The sequence below is a fragment of the Astyanax mexicanus genome, chromosome 15, assembly GCF_023375975.1.
Source record: "Astyanax mexicanus isolate ESR-SI-001 chromosome 15, AstMex3_surface, whole genome shotgun sequence".
NCBI classification, from domain to species: Eukaryota; Metazoa; Chordata; class Actinopteri; order Characiformes; family Acestrorhamphidae; genus Astyanax; species Astyanax mexicanus.
In genome coordinates, this window is record NC_064422.1 from 21,046,998 (window position 1) to 21,066,495 (window position 19,498).

General features: G+C 40.7%; 1 protein-coding gene across 1 annotated transcript in view; it reads left to right on the forward strand.

Annotated features, from left to right (window-relative positions):
* The first annotated feature begins 8,070 nt into the window (after positions 1–8,070).
* The window catches only part of htra1b (HtrA serine peptidase 1b), a 54,915-nt gene continuing 43,487 nt past the window's right edge, over positions 8,071–19,498 (forward strand). Inside the window, exon 1 of the mRNA XM_022669165.2 lies at positions 8,071–8,658. Coding sequence (XP_022524886.1) covers positions 8,217–8,658 — 442 coding nt within the window. The 5' untranslated portion in view covers positions 8,071–8,216. The remainder of the gene's footprint in view (positions 8,659–19,498) is intronic.

Genomic DNA, 19,498 nt, shown 5'->3' on the forward strand with positions numbered 1-19,498 from the left:
AAATCATGATGATGATGATGATGATGGTCAGCCAAGACATGCCTGATGTGTGAGGTTTGTGAGGTTTTTAGGTTTCTGCTGGAGCTAAGAGGCTAATAAAGCTAACAATTAATGAAAGTTTCTGCTTATGTGGTTAGCATGGCACTAGTTGTTATTCACTGACATGGCAGAGCGTCTTTCATGTCCGAAGAAAGTACAGAAGTTCCGCTAAAGAGACAATTTTGGCCGGACACCACTAATAATGATAATTTGCACCCAGTGTCACATATGGAAATGTGACCTTTGGATGGCTCCCTTATTGTGATGTCACAATAAGCAAACCTGCATAGACCCACCCTGACACCACCCGTCATTTTTCAACCACCACCCGAGCCCCACCCACTACATCAGTTGAAGAAAAGCAATTTCAGTCTTCTGGTTGAGAACCTTCGACATTGCATAGCAAAAGAGCAGACTTTTTCTGAAGGAGGGATCTGTACCAACTGTCTGTGGCTAATCAGCAGATGAGGGATGTTTAAGTACTTTCTAAAAATTGAGTTTGGTGCTTCTATTACAGTTAAGCATAAACTAGCTTAGCTAGTCAACTAATGGCAAAAAGCATGTGTATGTCTTTGTATTAGAGATTAATAAACATATGAACAATGCTAACTGGCATAAGCCGCATAGCTCCAGTGTACAATTAAAGTAGCAATTCTTCACACAAAGTGGGAGGGATTAGGAACTCATTGGGGGGGCTTCCAGCTTTTTTCATTCACCCGAGTTTGGGGTGAAGGTTGAATAGGAGTCTCCACCGGTGGAATAAATATTAGTTTCACTCAATATTTCTTATATTGTCTTCATATTCGAGGTAAAGCTTTAGCTGACCACCCTGTTGTGGTAAAAAAAAGTTAATAAACATGAGTTTTGAAAATCAAAATGGTCAACATGAAAAATGAAACATGTGAAAGTGGCAGTCCGTGTCATTTTGTTTCTAAACTGAAAGCAGAAGTATGTCTGAGCGGAGAAGGGACAACATATTGTGTTTAATGGTACCAGTGTGCTGAAACGACCATCCCTGCTAAGCCTAATATACTCATTCTAAAAACTGGGCTATCAAGTCGCTTTTCATACGAGTTCTTCTGGCCACGTCACGCGTCTTTTCATACTTACATCACATGTACAGCCTCTAAAAGAGCATCTGGCTCAGTTTTACTGAACACAAGCAGCTGGTGGAGCATTGGAGACTTCAGAAGGGCTCATTCAGTCATTGTAAAACAAAGAATAGAAGGAGTGAATCAAGCTCTGAAGCCAAAAAGGGATGGTGATAGATTCTACACCAAAACCAGGATTCATGTTAGATTGGAGTTTGAACGGCGAATAGCTCTGTGACTGTTCTCTCTCTCTTTCTGACTGAACATAACCTGGAATCGGATTCATCCGCTCTGAAAGGAGACCACATCACATCCGCCCAGTTTAAAATTTTTCTTCCGTATACTATGTGCAATTAACCATTTTCACCAGAGAGGGCCCTAAATCCCCCAAATCCCAAAACTTATGAAAATCAGCTTTAACAACTGTAGATCATTTAGGTTTTTACTGATAAATTTGTCCTTTTGTCGTTTTGTTATTGTAAATAAAAGATGATTAAGCTAGAAAATAGGATTTCTGTGAAGTCTAAAATCTTATAAATATTGTAAATAGTCAAAAGAAAGAAGAAAGTTATTTTTTGGAAGTTGTGAAGGCCAGAAAGCACAGTATTCTGATGCTATACTTGCAGTAAATGTAAAACTTCAGATTTTTTGGATCTGTTCAGGGTGTTCAAGATCGCATTCGCTCCACCATCCTGTGGTGGGGGCTACTCTTGGGAAATGTAGGAGGATGGCTAACGCAACCTTTCAGTTTCACTCTGATTTTTGCTTTAGGAGACAGTCCAGCTCTACTAAATTATATTAAATTTATGAAGAGTTTCCAGGAGAGAACTGTAACCTTGGACCAGAGTCTGTCTTGTTTTTTCCAGCCTTATTCACCATGTGTTAAGCAGCGGTTTCCCAACCTAGTCCATAAGTCCATATTTTGGTTTTTAGCACTGGAGTAGTGAAAACTACTTACTAACAAATACAGAACTTGGCGTCAATACTAAATATACTTACACTAGTATTACTAGAGTAAACAGTAAATAGTGTAAACATTTCTTTGCACTTTACATTATGGAAAGACATAAGAGACATGTGTTGGTGTGTATGTATAGAAAAAGATATGGATTTACTATTAAACTGTAGTGTCTGTAGCCACTTTAGCATTGTGGGTCCAGTGCTAACCCAAAAAATAATTCATGTCATTAACTGTATTTGTTGAATTTGTAGTTTCCAAGCTTTATACTTTGTCTATAGGTTCCTTTACTCACGCCTTGTTTGGTACAGTTTTTTTTTTTCAATTATAAGTCTGTTTCGGGGCTCCAAGTGGTCCAGCACTGGTTTGAGTCCTGTTCATGTAGCTTGCCATCAGCTACAGGAGCCCTGAGAGAGCACAACTGGCCTTGCTCTCCCTCTGGGAGGTAGATGGCGCTCTCTCCCCTCATCACTCCAAAGGGTGATGTCGATCAGCACAAGGAATCTCTGAGCTGATGTGTCAAAACTGAGTCGCTGCGCTTTCCTCCGAGTGCGCTGTGATGCTACTCGGCAATGCTGCATCAGCAGCAGTTAAAAAAGAGGTGGTGGCTGACTTCACATGTGGCAAAGGAGGCTTGTGTTCCATGGTCTGCAATAAAATAAAATAAAAATCTAAATAAATATAAGAAACAGCATTTTTTTATTTGTATGTTCTGTACTGTCCCAGTCTTTTCTGTTTGGGATTGTATACAGTACTGTGCACATACATTACTTTGCAAGGCCATGAAAGTTGCTGGAAAAATCAATAATTTAATGTGAACTGCTGTGGCCCATATTTAGACTGACACACTGAACTATAATGATGTAATGTGTAGTTCACTAAACTCCACTAAGTAATCCTACCTGTAGCCTACCTTCAGTTCCATCCTGTACTGAGCTCATCTAATTAATATCATTTGATATAATTAATTACCCAGCATAGCTTTATCCCAACCGTATACACTTAAATACACTATATTTAAGTATAGCCGGGACCAGGCCGCAGACAGAGAGGCTTAACCGACCGTCTGCGAGCTGCAAAGAGACGTTACCTAGATACCAATGTATTCAGACTGTGTCTGTCCCCCGAGTCAAACAAAAACATCAAAAAACTAAAACAGTAAATCTAAATAACTTAACTTATATTAAACAATCATATCCAGACTGTAGTACTAACACTTCAAACCTAAAGATTGGTTTACTTAATATTAGATCTCTAAATTCAAAAGCAGTTCTGGTGAATGAAATGATAACTGATCAGAAATTCGATATTCTGTGTCTGACAGAAACCTGGATTAGGCCAAATGAATATGTAGCATTAAATGAAGCCACCCCTGCAGGCTATAATTATATACACAATCCGAGATTGTCCGGTAGAGGAGGTGGGGTCTGCATATTTTTCCAAAGTACCTTAGTTAGCAATCAGAAACACTATGAAAATTTTACTTCTTTTGAGCTTCTTTACACCAGTATAATTAATCCAGTTACAAAAAAGAATGCATTTTCTTTAATTAACATCTACAGACCACCAGGGCCCTATTTAGAATTTTTAAAAGAATTTAGTGATTTTGTCACAGATTTAGCAGTAAGTAATGATAAAGTGATTATAGTTGGAGACTTCAACATTCATTTCGAAAAATTGGATGATCCATTAAAAAAGGCATTCACATCGATTTTAGACTCAGTTGGTATTATTCAAAATATAACAGGACCTACTCATTACTGTAATCATACTCTGGATTTAGTTTTGACCCTGGGTGTGAGCATAGATAACCCGAATATTCGTTCTCAAACCTCCGCAATTTCAGATCATTACCTTATTTCATTTAAATTACATCTTAGTCATAATATACGTACATCCCCTAGCTACTCTGTAAAACGTTCAATTACGCCTTTTACAGCCCAACAATTTACAGATAAGCTTCCAGACTTATCAACTCTAATGTACTCTCCTGTAGACCCAGTAGAACTAGACAAACTAACCGAAGGTTTAGAAAATACCTTTCGCTCTACCTTAGATGTTGTAGCACCCCTTAAACACAAAATAGAGAGACAGAAAAAGCTCGCACCGTGGTACAATGATCAAACTCGTACCTTAAAGCAGTTAGTACGAAATTTAGAGCGTAAATATCGATCAACTAAACTGGAAGTGTTTCACTCTGCGTGGAAAGACAGTCTTGTAAAATATAGAAAAGAACTTAATAAAGCCCGCTCAGCATATCTGGCCTCACAGATCGAGATAAATAAAAATAATCCTAGAGTTCTCTTTAGTGTTATTTCCAAATTAACTAAAAACCAGGCAGGTACTGAACCTCAGATTCCAGCCATTTACACCAGCAATGATTTTATGGACTTCTTCAATAGTAAAATTGAAAACATTCGGGATAAAATTAAACAGATAAATATTACATCTTCTCTATCATCTGGTCTGGCTGATCTAGAACAAAACTCTGTTACTGAAGTTAGGTTGGAAGTCTTTAACCCACTTCCACAGCTAGAACTAGAGAAAATTATCTCCTCTTCAAACAGCACAACCTGCACACTTGATGCAGTCCCCACAAAATTACTAAAACAGGTACTGCCAGATATAATTAAACCTCTGTTAATGATAGTAAACTCATCGCTCGCCCTGGGCCATGTACCCAAAGCCTTTAAAACAGCTGTAATTAAACCTCTGATCAAGAAACCAAATCTTGATCCTAGTGTACTGTCTAACTATAGACCTATTTCAAACTTACCGTTTATTTCTAAGATTTTAGAAAAAGCTGTAGCCCAACAACTTTGCTCTTACCTGCAAAGAAACCAGATCTATGAAAAATTTCAATCTGGATTTAGGCCTTATCATAGCACTGAGACAGCTTTAGTTAGAATAACAAACGATCTACTTATAGCCGCCGACCAAGGCTGTGTTTCCTTACTCGTACTTCTCGATCTGAGCGCAGCCTTTGATACAATAGATCATACTATCCTTTTAGAAAGACTAGAGAACATGGTCGGTGTAACCGGAACTGCCTTAGCATGGTTTAAATCGTACTTAACCGATCGCTATCAGTTTGTGAGGATAAATGATATGTCTTCCAGTTATACCAAGGTAAGATATGGAATTCCACAAGGCTCTATATTAGGACCGTTATTATTTACATTATATATGCTCCCACTGGGCAAAGTTATTAGAAAACACAATGTGAATTTTCATTGTTATGCGGATGACACGCAGCTCTTCATATCAGCCAAACCTGATGACAGAGTGAGATTAAAGAAAATCGAGGATTGTGTAGAAGATGTAAAATCATGGATGTCGCACAACTTCCTCCTATTAAATAGTGATAAAACAGAAGTTCTCCTATTAGGCCCCAAAGCTGCTAGAAATAAATTATCAGACTTAATGCTAAATCTGGCTGACTTCTCAGCCACCCCTGGTTCAGCAGCTAAAAACCTTGGAGTTATCATAGATTCAGATCTAGCATTCGATAAACACATATTTAATGTTACTAGAACAGCTTTTCTACACCTCCGTAACATCGCCAAGCTAAGAAATGCCCTATCACTGCATGACGCAGAAAAATTAGTACATGCCTTTATTACCTCAAGGCTAGATTATTGTAATGCGCTACTGTCTGGATGTTCCGGCAGTAACTTAAATAAACTTCAGCTAGTTCAAAATGCTGCAGCCAGGGTCCTTACTAAAACTAGAAAATTTGACCATATTAGTCCAGTACTATCAGCACTGCACTGGCTTCCAGTCAAATTCCGCATAGACTATAAAATTCTCCTGTTAACGTATAAAGCCCTACACGGGCTCGCTCCTGAGTATTTACAAGACCTCATCTCCTGTTATGAACCACCGCGATTACTCAGATCTCAGGGTGCTGGTTTATTAGTAGTGCCTAAAATTCAGAGGAGCTCTGCAGGAGGAAGAGCTTTCTCTTATAAAGCGCCTCAACTCTGGAATAATCTCCCCGAATATGTTCGGGACTCAGACACAGTCTCAATCTTTAAGTCTAGACTGAAAACTTACTTGTTTAGTTTAGCTTTTGGTAATTAATGTTTTTCCCTTTAGATAAGGCTGCAGATTCAGGGGTTCATGGACAGAGGAAATTGTGGTAAACTGAGATGCTGGTGCTGTTGTTCTCCCACTGCACACGGTCACTCAGGTTTGTGGACGGTGGAGTGGGTGGATGCTGGTGTTTCAGGGTGCCTCCATGTCTATGTTACCTTCTGGCTCTCTGCCTTTAGTTAGGCTGTTTTATTCAGTTCTGCCGGAGTCATTTGCCACACTCTGATAATGTTTTAATATTCTCAGTTTTGCATAAATCCAGTCAAAACTAATTCCATCTCTCTGCCTTCCTCCGAGTTACTGACTGCCCACCTGTCTGACCCGATACCGATGTTGGACCCTCAGGCTCTCGCGTCTCCTGTCCGGCCAGACTGATGGAAGTTTCTGAAGTCAGCTCTTCTCCACCACCACCACAGATCAGCTGCTCATCATCCATCTTACTCTCCACTACAGATTACATCCAAGCCATTAGTGGCGCTATTACACTCCTGAGTACATAAAACCTATATAGATGTATAAAAGACTTTTTAAATTTCTATTTAAAAGCCGTTTGACCAGTGGTAGGATGGTCCCCCCTTTAATGTGAGTCTTGGTCCTCCCAAGGTTTCTTCCTCCTCCTGCAGCTCTGAGGGAGTTTTTCCTTGCCTCCGCGCTCACTGGGGGTTCTGTATTCTGTATTTTCTATGTGTAATGTTTTGCCTGATTCTTTGTCCTGTAATCATGTTTCTGTAAAGCTGCTTTGTGCCAACACCTGTTGTAAAAAGCGCTATACAAATAAATTTGATTTGATTTGATTTGATATATAAACTATAGCCAGAAGTATTGGGTATTAAAAATGGCTATTACTCTGAGTGGTCCAGAGAGCTAAGCGCTGCCACTATTAGCAGGAGATCGCCGGGTTTAATCCTGTTCATATAGCTTGCCACCGGAGCTGCCAGAGCCCTGAGAGAGCACAATTGGCCTTGCTCTCTCCGGGGGGGATAAGCTGATGTATCAGAAACGAGCTGTGATGCTACTCGGCAATGCTACATCGAAAAGCAGTTTGAAAAGAGGCAGTGGCTGACTGAACATGTATTGGAGGAGGCATGTGCTAGTCTTCACTCTCCTGGTGTTGGGGCATCACTAGCGATAGGGGTCCTAATGAGTGGGTTTTGTTAACTGGCCGTGTCAATTGGGGGAATAATGACTTGACTTGCAGACAGTTTGAAACCAAGATAGCAGATACAATGTTTTGTCCTTTCAACTTCATTTATTTTTTTACTTTATTAATAAACATCCATTTCTGCATTTCAGGCTTCCAACATATTCAAACTAATTGGGACAGAGGCAATTAGGGCTAGTGATGAGTCTTTGAGAAGCAAAGATAGACAGAGGATCTCCAGTTTGTAACAAATGCTTGAGAAAATTATTAAAATGTATAAAACACTGTTCCTCAAAGATAGATTGCAACAAATGTGCATATTTCTCCCTCTACAGTGCATAATAATTCAAGGAATCAGGAGAAACATCAGTGTGCAAAGGGCAAGGGAGCAAGTTGAACAAATTAATTACATGCATGAAATCAAACTGTTGCAGAAAAAGTATTCATTTCCATGGAGTTTTGCAATTTGTTCCCCTATTCTATTTATTCGTTCATGTTTATGAGTAGCGTGAAAATGACTCTTCTTGGGTCGTTAAACACGTGCCTTTAGTACTTGAGTTAAGTAAAGGATCCTGTTTTATGAAACTCATCTCTTGCCTGGGGGCGGAGTTTACTGTCTGATTTACCCTCGAGCTTCACTCCTCCCGGATGCGTGACGTCGCGGTGCACAGCCAATCCGCACGCTTGTTTACATTGGTCCAGTGCGCGAGGTGTGCTCTGCGCTGTGTTTAAAGCGGTACGCGGAGGGGACTGGGCTCAGGACCGGCGCTCGAGCGGTTGATTGCGTAGCGGTCTGCACGCGCTGAGTTTGTGTTCGCTCGTCACGCGCTTCGGTTTTGCACTTTTAGCAGGTTTTTATTTGTTTGTTTGCAGTTTTGCTCCTCACAGCTCGATGATGCTGGTGTTCTCCGCGTGCACCGTGCTGCTGCTGCTGAGCCCCGCGCTGTCCGCGGTGCGCCTCTGCCCGGAGCGCTGCGACAAGTCCGCGTGCCCGCCCGTTCCCGCGGACTGCCTGACCGCAGACACGCTGGACCGCTGCTCGTGCTGCCCGGTGTGCGCGTCCGGCGAGGGCGAGCCGTGCGCCAGCGCGCGCGACTGCTCTGAGGGTCTGACCTGCTCACTGCCCGAGGGCGCGCGCCCTACCACGGCCACAGTGCGCCGACGCGCACGGCTCGTCGGCCTGGGCGTGTGCACGTGCCCGAGCGGCGAGCCCGTGTGCGGCAGCGACGGCGTTTCCTACCGCAACATCTGCGAGCTGAAGAGCGTGAGCGCGCGCGCCACCGAGCTGCAGCAGCCGCCGGTCATCTTCATCCAGAGGGGAGCCTGCGGGACAGGTACGCGCAGCTGGAGGGGGTTAAACGCGTTATAGGGGGCATTAGAAACATGCTGCCACTTTAGAGGGCACTATGAAGTGTAGAGGCATTGCTATGCTGCCACATTAGAGGGATGTGATGCCACTTTAAACGGGTCATTGTGTGTATGCTGCCACTTTATAAGGGTTATAATACGTATGCTGCCACTTTAGAGTCCTTTTGAAGATGCTGTCACTTTATGGGGCGTAAAAGACGTGCTGACATGTTAGAGGGGAAAAGCATGGGTATGATGCCACTTCAGGAGCATTATGAACATGCTGCCACTTCATAGAGGTCAGTGTGTGTATGCTGCCACTTTAGAGGACATTGCAAACATGCTGCCAACTTAGTAGGTTCCTTATGGAAATGCTGTCACTTTAGAAGTGTCCTTATAGAGATGATGACAGTTTATAGGGCATTATAAACCTGCTGTCACATAAAAGGAGAGGAGTATGGATATAATGCCACTTTAGAGGATATTACAAACAAGCTGCCACTTTAAAGGGGTCCTAATGGAGATGCTCCTACTTTATGGGGGATAAAAAAACTGCTCACATGTTAGAGGGTAAGAACATGGGTATGATGCCACTTCTGGGGCATTATGAACATGCTGCCACTTTATAGAGGTCATTGTGTGTATGCTGCCACTTTTCAGGACATAACAAACATGCTGCAAACTTAGAGGGTCCTTATTGACATGCTGCCACTTTATGGAGCATTAGAGACCTGATGCCATGTTAGATAGAAATAGTATGGATATGATGCCACTTTAGATAATTTTTGGTCATTATAGATGTGCTGCCACTTTAAGGGCACTGTGAAGTGTGAGGCCATTGTAATACTGGGGCATTAGAGGGTAAAAACATGGGTATTATGCCACTTTTGAGGCATTACAAACACGCTGCCACGTTATAGGGGTCATTATGCTGCCACTTTAGAGGACATTACAAACATGCTGTCACTTTAGAGGGCATTATAGACATACCGGCATTCAAAGGGCACTGTAAACATGCTGTCACATAGGTGGGTTATTATGGTTGTGCTGCCACTTTAGTTGGATTATTATGAGTAGGTTATTTGGACATTACAGACAAACTGCCACTTTATAGGGCATTACAAACATGCTTCCCTTATGGACATTATGGACATTCTGCCACTTTATGGGGCATTATAGACATGCTGCCACATGAGAGGTTTAGGGTATGGGTATGTTGCAACTTTTGAGGCATCATGAAAATGCTGCAATTTATATGCGCTGTTGTAGACATGATAGGTTGGTTTTGTTATTATGGTTGTACTGCCACTTTGGATGGATCATCCAAGCACTTTTTAGCCATTTCTGCCTCTTAGAGGGCATTATAGATATGCTGCCACTTTAGAGGAGAGGATTATGGATACTGCTGCCACTTCAGAGGGCATTATAAACATTCTATCCCTTTAGAGGGGTCATCAGGCATATTATGCCAGCAGGCATGATGCCATGTTAGAGGTAGGAGTATGGATATATATACGTTGTAGGCATTATCAACATACTGTCACTTTAAATAAGTCATTATGAATATCCTGCCCATTATGAGTATGCCACCCAAATACGATATAATAAATATGATGCCCATTATGTGAGGCTTTGTAGACCTGCTGCCACTTTAATGGGGCATTGTGGACACTGTATTATAGTCATACTGCCACCATAGAGGGAATTTATAAATATGCTGATTTGATTGTGGGCATGCTGCCACTTTAGATATGCTACCTCTTTACTGTGCATGTGATGCCACGTTAAAGAGGCATTATGGACATTCTGCCCACAATGTGTCAGGTGGTCCATTAAGCCTCCCACACTGTGGCATCATGTCCACGATGCCCCTTATAATGCAGAATTAATGTTGTCCATAATGTCTCCGCAATGTGTCAGCAAGTCTGCCATACTAAGAGCTGTTATGGCTGTGCTTTCACACTGGGGGGCTATGTAGTTTTAGCTGCAGATGTGATGCTGAAGAGTTACTGTAATTGCTGACTAAAGGAGCCAAAGTATTTAACAACGTTCATAACTGCGGCTACAGTAAATACAACCTCGCTAGCCCCGCACAAGAATTCTAAACTCCCTGACCTGCCAAAGTTTATTTCCCCCCCTCAAATAACCCGCTGCTCCGCGTTTAACATGTTCTCCAGACATGCTGATATTTGCCTTTTCCACCTATGCTTTCCTGTTCAAAGTCTGGATGGGTTCCTCCAGCTGGTGGTCCGACTGAGCCAGGCACGGCTCTGCGCTGTCAAATAAATCTCTCAGCACTTCTGCATGCTGTGGTGGTTTAGCGTTGGGGATGCGTTGAGCTGCAGGTCGTTACTTTCCTCCCAAGCTGTTTTCCTGTTATCCCAGTGGTTCGGGGGTCTCCCCTCGCACTCCAGGACAAGTCCAGGCTTGGGAAAGGTTTAAAGTAAACAGAGGTTTGTGGCTGGCACAGGGAGCCAGTGTGAAAACACCTCTGCAACAGCTGCAAACACATGAGGGAGGGTCAAGATGGAGCTGGGCAAGATGACTTTCTTGATGATGAAGATGACTTGGGTCCTGGTCAGTTATGAATATGACAAGGGAGCAGTCTTACAGTAGCAGGAATTTTACAAAACAAGATGTTCCACAGTCCTTTGGCCTTAAAATTTAGAAATGTCAGCTTAATTTGACAGATGGCAGACTTAATTGGCAGACAAGAGTAAAGCAAGGTTTTTAATGTGCCTGATAATGACAAGTTATCACTCTGGTCTTAAAGGAGTACTAAAAAAGTATTTACCTATTATGAACAGCACACCACCGTTCTCCCACAGCGTTCCGAGATTTAGAAATTTTAACAGTTCGTCCAAACAACCTTCAGACTGGGTGACCCGATAAACCACTTTTTCCATCATTATTCAGGCTCAAAATATAATATATAGGAGGTAAACAGTGTTTTTTAATAAGCTTCTTGTGTATTTTTTAAGTTATTAAAGCCTCGTTTTTAATGTCAGAGCTTTCCGGATTCTAGCAAGGAGGTGTGAATCTACTTTAAGCCTGGATAACGGTGGAAAAAGCAATTTTTCGGGGCAAATTATGCCCCATGTTAGCCAGTCTGAGGGGGTTTGGACAAACTGTTAACATTTCTGGATTTCGGAACGCGGTAAAAGAACGGAGGTGAGCTATTCATTAAAGGAAAGTACTTTTTATCATGTTTTACTACGACAAAAGTCCATTTTACCGTTGTTCTCCTTTAAGTTAGCCAGCTAACTTTCAGTGGCATATTAGTTCAATTAGCTTGATAGAGTCAAATCTGTTTCATAGGTAAAATGGTAAATTCCAGTAGGCTCTTGGCAGATCAGTGGCAAATCATAGGGTACCTCATAAAGCTGGGTTTTGTCAGCTAATAAGATTACCTTAACCCATGATATAGTCTGGATTTCAAGAGAGTATTATAGACTAAACTTTGGGCTCAAGTTATCCAAGCAATGTTTGGTGCCAAACTAGGGGAGTTTCACAAACCACAATGTTTCAGTTACCAAAAAAACATTAGCCAAAATCAGGCTTTTCTATTACAAATACAATACATATCCAATTACTGCTATCTTAAATGGGATTTCAAATTGAGGAACGTCATACTTAAAGAAAACCTAATTTTGGGCTTCTTTTACTAAGGTGTTCTTCATATTCATTTAGCTCAATAAATAGTCAAAGCTGTTCCATAACTCTGAGTTAAGTCATCCAGCTATGTGTCAGATAAGAGGGTATATTATTAAGCAGGATTTTGTAAGTTGGCCATATAAAATAAGTTCCCATAGTAAAGCCTGGGAGTAGGGGGAGCACAATGGCCAATATGTTTGGGATTAGGTTATCCAGGCAATGGGTGTTTTACAAACCACAAACTATAGTTTTCATTGAGCCAGATAACTAAGGACTAAGTTTTTACACAACATCCTAGTTTTAAACATTTTATATAAATTTTATTTTGGGTTTCTGTTTCCTTACTATTGGGCACTAAGCCAGATAATTAAACCGAAACAGTAGAAGATGAGGAAAAGCCCATTCTTTTTGGACAAGTTATCTCAAAATTGAGGTTTGGTTATCTGGATCCCCAGCTTTTACATCCAAAACACTCTCCTAAAAAACCTCATCAATCAGATTGCATCCTATCCTCACACAAATTGCCATGTTAACATTAGCTTCAGATTGATGTTCCTTAAAGAACACCTAGCATAGCGTTCTACATCCATTGATCATAGACACTTTGCAGCAGAGCCATCCCTTCTGTCTTGTTTTGCTCTTCTTCAGGCACATTGCGTCATTCCCATCTTCAGCTTGGTCCTCGTCACAGCTCACCTGTCCAAAAATAGTTCAGGGTACCATCGCCAGCATCAGCTAAAGCTTTTCCGCAAGCTCAAGCCAAAGTCCCGCTGTTCCTCAGACGGTTACGCGCAGCCTTCCTCTGCGTCCCATGACGTAATCTCCATCTGGCCTGATGGACAGAGCCATTATATAACAAACTTACACTAAGTGGATCCAGATTTAGGTCAAATCCCGCGAGCCGCTCGATAGTTATTTACTTGACTTTCCGATCAACCTCTTTTTCAGGAGAGTGGGCGTGACCTTGGCTAAAGAGGATGGTGATTGACAGGGACTTGTTTAAACGCCTTCTCTCTTTCTCTCTTCATAGCTGAAGAGAATGCAGCTGCTTTGAGGCTATCGATGGGGACAGGACTCACTTTTGAGTTTGGGAAAACAGAACTGAGCTTTGAGGAGATCTAGGTTAAAGCAACGTTCCATGTTGGACAGGTTTAAAGGGTTCTTGTATTCGTAAACATTAGTTTAAGCTCTTAGTGGGCAAGGTGGCGGGTCGGGCAGTGCAGGCACACACACACACGTATATGAGGACTCACACGCAGATTGGGTTTGGAGACTGCTGAGTTAGCAGCGGAAGAGGAAATTCACTCTGCAGCGTAATGCCAGATGGAGTCCTGAGTCAGGTCTGTATGGGTGAAAAACCTCAAAATGCATCAACAGGGATCCAAGGTGCGGGCTAGGGTTTCAGCAAGCAAATCACAGCCACCTACTTTCATATGTTCAGTTTTACAAACTGAAAGGATGTGGAATCGTGTGCGTGTTCCAAGCATCTTGACTTTCAGTGAAAGCCAGTCTTATAAAAGTCATTTTTGAAAGTCATTTGGGAGCATTTATCTATCTATATTAGGGCTGCAGGATATTTGAAAAAATTACATTGCAAATGTTCTTTTTTCGACTATATATATATATATATATTGCGATATTAAACAATGCAGGGCCCATGATGTCACCAGCGTCGTCCCTACCCTCGCACAGTCTCACGTCCGGACCAATCAAGAGCTGAGTCAGTGCCAAGCAAACCCGAGGAAAACAGCAAAACAACAGTAATCGCCCCTTTAATCAGGCATTTAAATGGCTTTTTAAAAGGTAAATAAGAGCATTTTTTGGGATTAAAAGCGTGAATTCAGCTGTAACTGGAAATATCTGCACAAAACTGTGCTGGACTGAGGTGCACAGCTTTCGACACGTGCGTTTAAAAGCACGTGCCCAACCATGTGGATTGAGGCCCTGCGGTTACCTTGTGTTTACTCCTGCCCCCCTTGCTCTCACACTTCCCCTCCCCCTCAAACTAGTATGTGCAAGCAAGTATCTACAGCTCTGGAAAAAAATAGGAGACCACTTCAGTTTCTATGATTTTGCTATTTATAGGTATATATTTGAGTAAAATGAACATTGTTGTTTTATTCTATAAACTACGGACAGCATTTCTCCCAAATTCCAAATAAAAAATATATAATTTAGAGCATTTATTTGCATAAAATTAGAAATGGCTGGAATAACTAAAAAGATGCAGAGCTTTCAGACCTCAAATATTGCAAAGAAAACAAGTTCAAATTCATAAAGTTTTAAGAGTTCAGAAATCAATATTTGGAGGAATAACCCTGGTTTTTAATCACAGTTTTCATGCATCTTGGCATGTTCTCCTCCACCAGTCTTACACACTGTTTTTGGATAACTTTATGCCGCTCCTAGTGCAAAAATGTAAGCAGTTCAGTTTGGTTTGATGGCTTTTAATCATCCATCTTCCTCTTGATTATATTCCAGAGGTTTTCAATTTGGTAAATTCAAAGAAACTTACCATTTTTAGTGGTCTCTTTTTTTTCAGAGCTGTATATTTAAGCATAGTGTATCCACTATATTACACATGTATAAGCATCTGTGAGAATAATTTCTCTAGTCTAATCCTAAATCTTATAGGTTTAGTATAAAATGAACCTTTAAAGTATCTTTTTTAAGAAAGCCCTGTCAGGACATTTGACCCTGACCCTGCAAGTTAGACTGTGTTTTCATGTTGTGGCCTCTACTGGCCTCCATGTGACTCTGCAAAGGTCATGAGAGTCTAAGCACTTTATGTAACATTATCTCTAATTCAGTAACAGTCTGAAAACACTGGCCAACAGAAAGCAGGTGTCAATCACCCAGAGTCACGCTGGGGACAGGAGTGTCTGAATTCAGGGAGAGAGTCTTAATGATTACATGCACTGGCCACTTTATTAGAAACACCAACCATGTACTTCCACTAACAGGACACTTTTTTAGAAACACATGTCTTGTGCTTCTACTCACTGTTTGCTTCATTAGAAACATCTTCTGTACCTTGTGCTTCCACTTACTGGCCACTTTATTAGAAACCCCTACCTACCTCATGCTTTCAATTTCTGACCACTTTATTAGAAACCCCTACCTACCTTGTGCTTCCACTCACTGGCCACTTTATTAGAAACACCTACCTACCCTGTGTTTCCACTCACTGGCCACTTTATTAGAAACAACATATCTTGTGATTCTACTAACTGGGCACTTTTTTAGAAACCTCTACCTACCTTGTGCTTCCACTGACTGGCCACTTTATTAGAAACCCAGATCTACCTTGTGCTTCTACTAACTGGCCACTTTATTAGAAACGCCTACTGTGTGCTTCCACTTACTGGCCACTTTATTAGAAACCCCTACCTACCTTGTGCTTCCACTCACGGGCCAATTTATTAGAAACCCCTACCTACCTTGTGCTTTCACTTACTGGCCACTTTATTAGAAACAACATACCTTGTGCTTCTACTAACTCGCCACTTTAATAGAAACCCCAACTTTGTGCTTTCACTCACTGGCCACTTTATTAGAAACACATACCTACCTACATTGTGCTTCCACTCACTGGCCACTTTATTAGAAACCCCTACTTACCTTGTGCTTCCACTTATTGGCCACTTTATTAGAAACAACGGTACCACTTTAAAATAAGACTTCCTTTATAAAGGGGTTATAAATTGTTTACAATTAGTTTATTAATGGTTATTAATTAGGTTGTAAATGCCTTAAAAATCATTAATAATCAGTTATAACACATACGTAGAAAAAGCAACAATATAGATATATAGTATATAGTATATAATATAGTATATTGTTGGCCTTTTTTACGTATGTGTTCTAACTGATTATTAATAACATTTACAACCTAATTAGTAATCATTAATAAACTAATTGTAAACAATTTATAACCCCTTTGTAAAGGTAGTCTTATTTTAAAGTGGTACCGAAACAACATAGCTTTTGCTTCTACTAACTGATCACTTTAAAAAAAAACATTAATTTTGTACACCAGCCTTGTGCTTTTACTCACTGGCAACTTTATTGGAAACATCTAGTGTGTACTACCACCAATTGGCCACTTAATTACTACCTACCTTGTGCTTCCACTCACTGGCCACTTTATTAGAAACACGTACCGTGTACTTCCACTAACTGCCCACTTTATTAGAAACCCCAACAGTGTACTTCTTCTCGGTTGCCACTTTATTAGAAACACTTATCTTGTGCTTCTTATAACTGGCCACTTTATTAGAGACCCCAACTTTGTACTTCCACCCAGTTGCCACCTTATTAGATACTCCTACCTTGTGCTTCTACTAACTGGTCGATTTATAATGAACACATACCCTGGCCACTTTATTAGAAACCCCATCTTTGTACTTCCCCTCACTGGCCATTTTATTAGAAACATCTACCTTTGTACTTTCACTAAAGCCACTTTATTAAGCACATCATTGGTACTAATGTTTTAAAAACATCAGTGTCTCTGTTTGGTTGACTGGGCCCACCATCCAGAAATGTCCAGCCAAGACCAGCTCTGTGCTGAGAAATATATTTATGGTGTTTGCTGAGTTGTTAAATTAGGAATACCACACCGCGCTGTGTCACACAAGCCTCTCAGGCCAGAAAGCATAAAGACTGAACCCTCCTCCAGCTCTCTTCTCCTTCATGCCTTTTCTGGCCAAAGGAGATCAGAGGAGATGTGTCCTGCTCTCCTGCCAGTACTTCATGTGCTCTCTATGGGAAGAAGGTTTTGGCAGCAGGTCGGATCTAAGTGACCTCCATCTTCTGGAATAAGGCAGTAAGATTTGTGCTTCTGTGAGTGTCAGGAGCACAGAGTTGCTGGAGAAGTGACGTCAGTATTCCACCCAGGAGAGAAGGTCTGGTATTTTGATTATGTTCTGGCTTTAATGCAACCAAAACAGCACTTAACTGTTATTGCTATCAGGGCAATGACTGACACATTCCTACACATCCAAACACATGCTGAAAAATATATACAGTGGCTTGCAAAAGTATTTCTTTTCCCTATTTTGTTACATTACAACCACAAACATAAATATATTTCATTAAATTTAATTTAAACGACCAATACAAAGTGGTATACAATTGTGAAGTGGGACACTTAATGTAAAGTGTCTCTGAGTGCAACAAATTAAATACAGAAGTTGCCTGATGACTGCTAATGACAAAAAAGAGTCCACCTGTGTGTAATCTAATCTCAATATGAATACAGCTGCTCCGTGATGGCCTCAAAGGTTGGTTAAGAGAATATTGGGGAGTAAACAGCATCATGACATCCAAAGAACCCACCAGAACAGGTCAAGTATAGGTTGTGGACACATTTAAAGCAGGCTTAGGCTATAAAAAGATTTCCCAAGCCTTAAAAAGAGCAAACAAATCTCACAGAGCACTGTTCAATCCATTATCCAGAAATGGAAAGAGTATGGCACAACTGTAAACCTACCAAGACAAGGCTGTCCACCTAAACTTACAGGCCGAACAAGGAGAGCACTGATCAGAGATGCAGCCAAGAGGCCCATGGTGACTATGGATGAAATGCAGAGATCCACAGCTTAGGTGGGGGAATCTGTTCACAGGGCAGCTATTAGTTGTGCACTTCACGATTGTGGTCTTTATGGAAGAGTGGCAAGAAGAAAGCCATTGTTTAGCGAACACCATTAAAAAAGGCCAGTTTGCAGTTTGCCAGAAGCCATGTTGAGACCAAAATGAAACTTTTTTGACCACAATTTGGCCAAAAAATGAACACTGCACACCATTATTCTACATTTACGCTGTTCTTTAATGGCAAGGACCTCCAGAAGGCTGCTATTATTTGGGTTGCAAATTATTCTCAGTGCTACAGTGACACTGACATGGTGGTGGTGTGTTGGTGTGTGTTGTTCTGGTACGAGTGGTTCAGTCTGATCCACTCAAACCAGCTCAACACAGAGCCTTGCTCAGGGGACCAACAGTGATAACTTAGCTCTGAAAACCTTGATTTGAAGATCATAAAGGTTGCATTTGGTAGTTTAATGTGGCTTTACCTCAGCAGGTGTTAAAATAAGTGCTTATATATGTCTACGTCAATTGACATCAAAGTTGTTATAAGCACCGCCCTTCAGTAAAGTGCTTTCTGTAATTGAGTTAAGTGTTTTATTTCATTAGGCGATCGTCCCGATAACCTTTGAATTGGATTCACTGTTCAGTGTTGTTTTTAGGTGGGAGTGCCTGCGTAATGCATTCCAATCCCAAGGCCCAGATACAAGAAATGAAATCAGATAACTAGCTTTTTATTTGGTTGGACAACCACATTAATCTTATTCTCTTGAGGAGAGAAATTTAATGAAGTCAGAATAAAAACAGATTGTTCAAATTGTGCACATTTGCTAAGAGAGAGAGTGAAAGATTGACCTTCTTATACTGTTCTAAGATCAGAAAGGGAACAATGGAGCCATATGCGCTAATTTCCATATGTTAGTGGATAACCCTTCTAATTAATATCCAAAAAATGAGTCAAAAAAAAGTTTGAGTCAAATTAACATTGTTGTTTTATTCTATAAACTACAGACAACATTTCTCCCAAATTCCAAATAAAATTATAGCATTTATTTGCAGAAAATGAGAAATGGCTGAAATAACAAAAAAGATGCAGAGCTTTCAGACCTTAAATAATGCAAAGAAAACAAATACATAATCATAAAGTTTTAACAGATCAGAAATTAATATTTGGTGGAATAACCATGTTTTTTAATCACAGTTTTCATGCATCTTGGCATGTTCTCCTCCACCAGTCTTACACACTGCTTTTGGATAACTTTATGCCACTCCTGATGCAAAAATCCTAGCAGTCCAACTTGGTTTGATGGCTTGTGATCATCCATCTTCCTCTTGATTATATTCCAGAGGTTTTAAGTTTGGTAAAATCAAAGAAACTCATCATTTTTAAGTGGTCTCTTATTTTTTTCAGAGCTTTTATTTGTACAAAATAATTTGTGTATAGCTTAGAGTCTTCAATATTAAATTTACAATGTAAAACATTATAAAAAGAAAGAAAACACACTGAATGATTTGTCCAAACTGTATTCAGCTACGTTTAAAATGCTGACAATAGAATAGGACCCTCTGCAACAGATACCCTTAAAT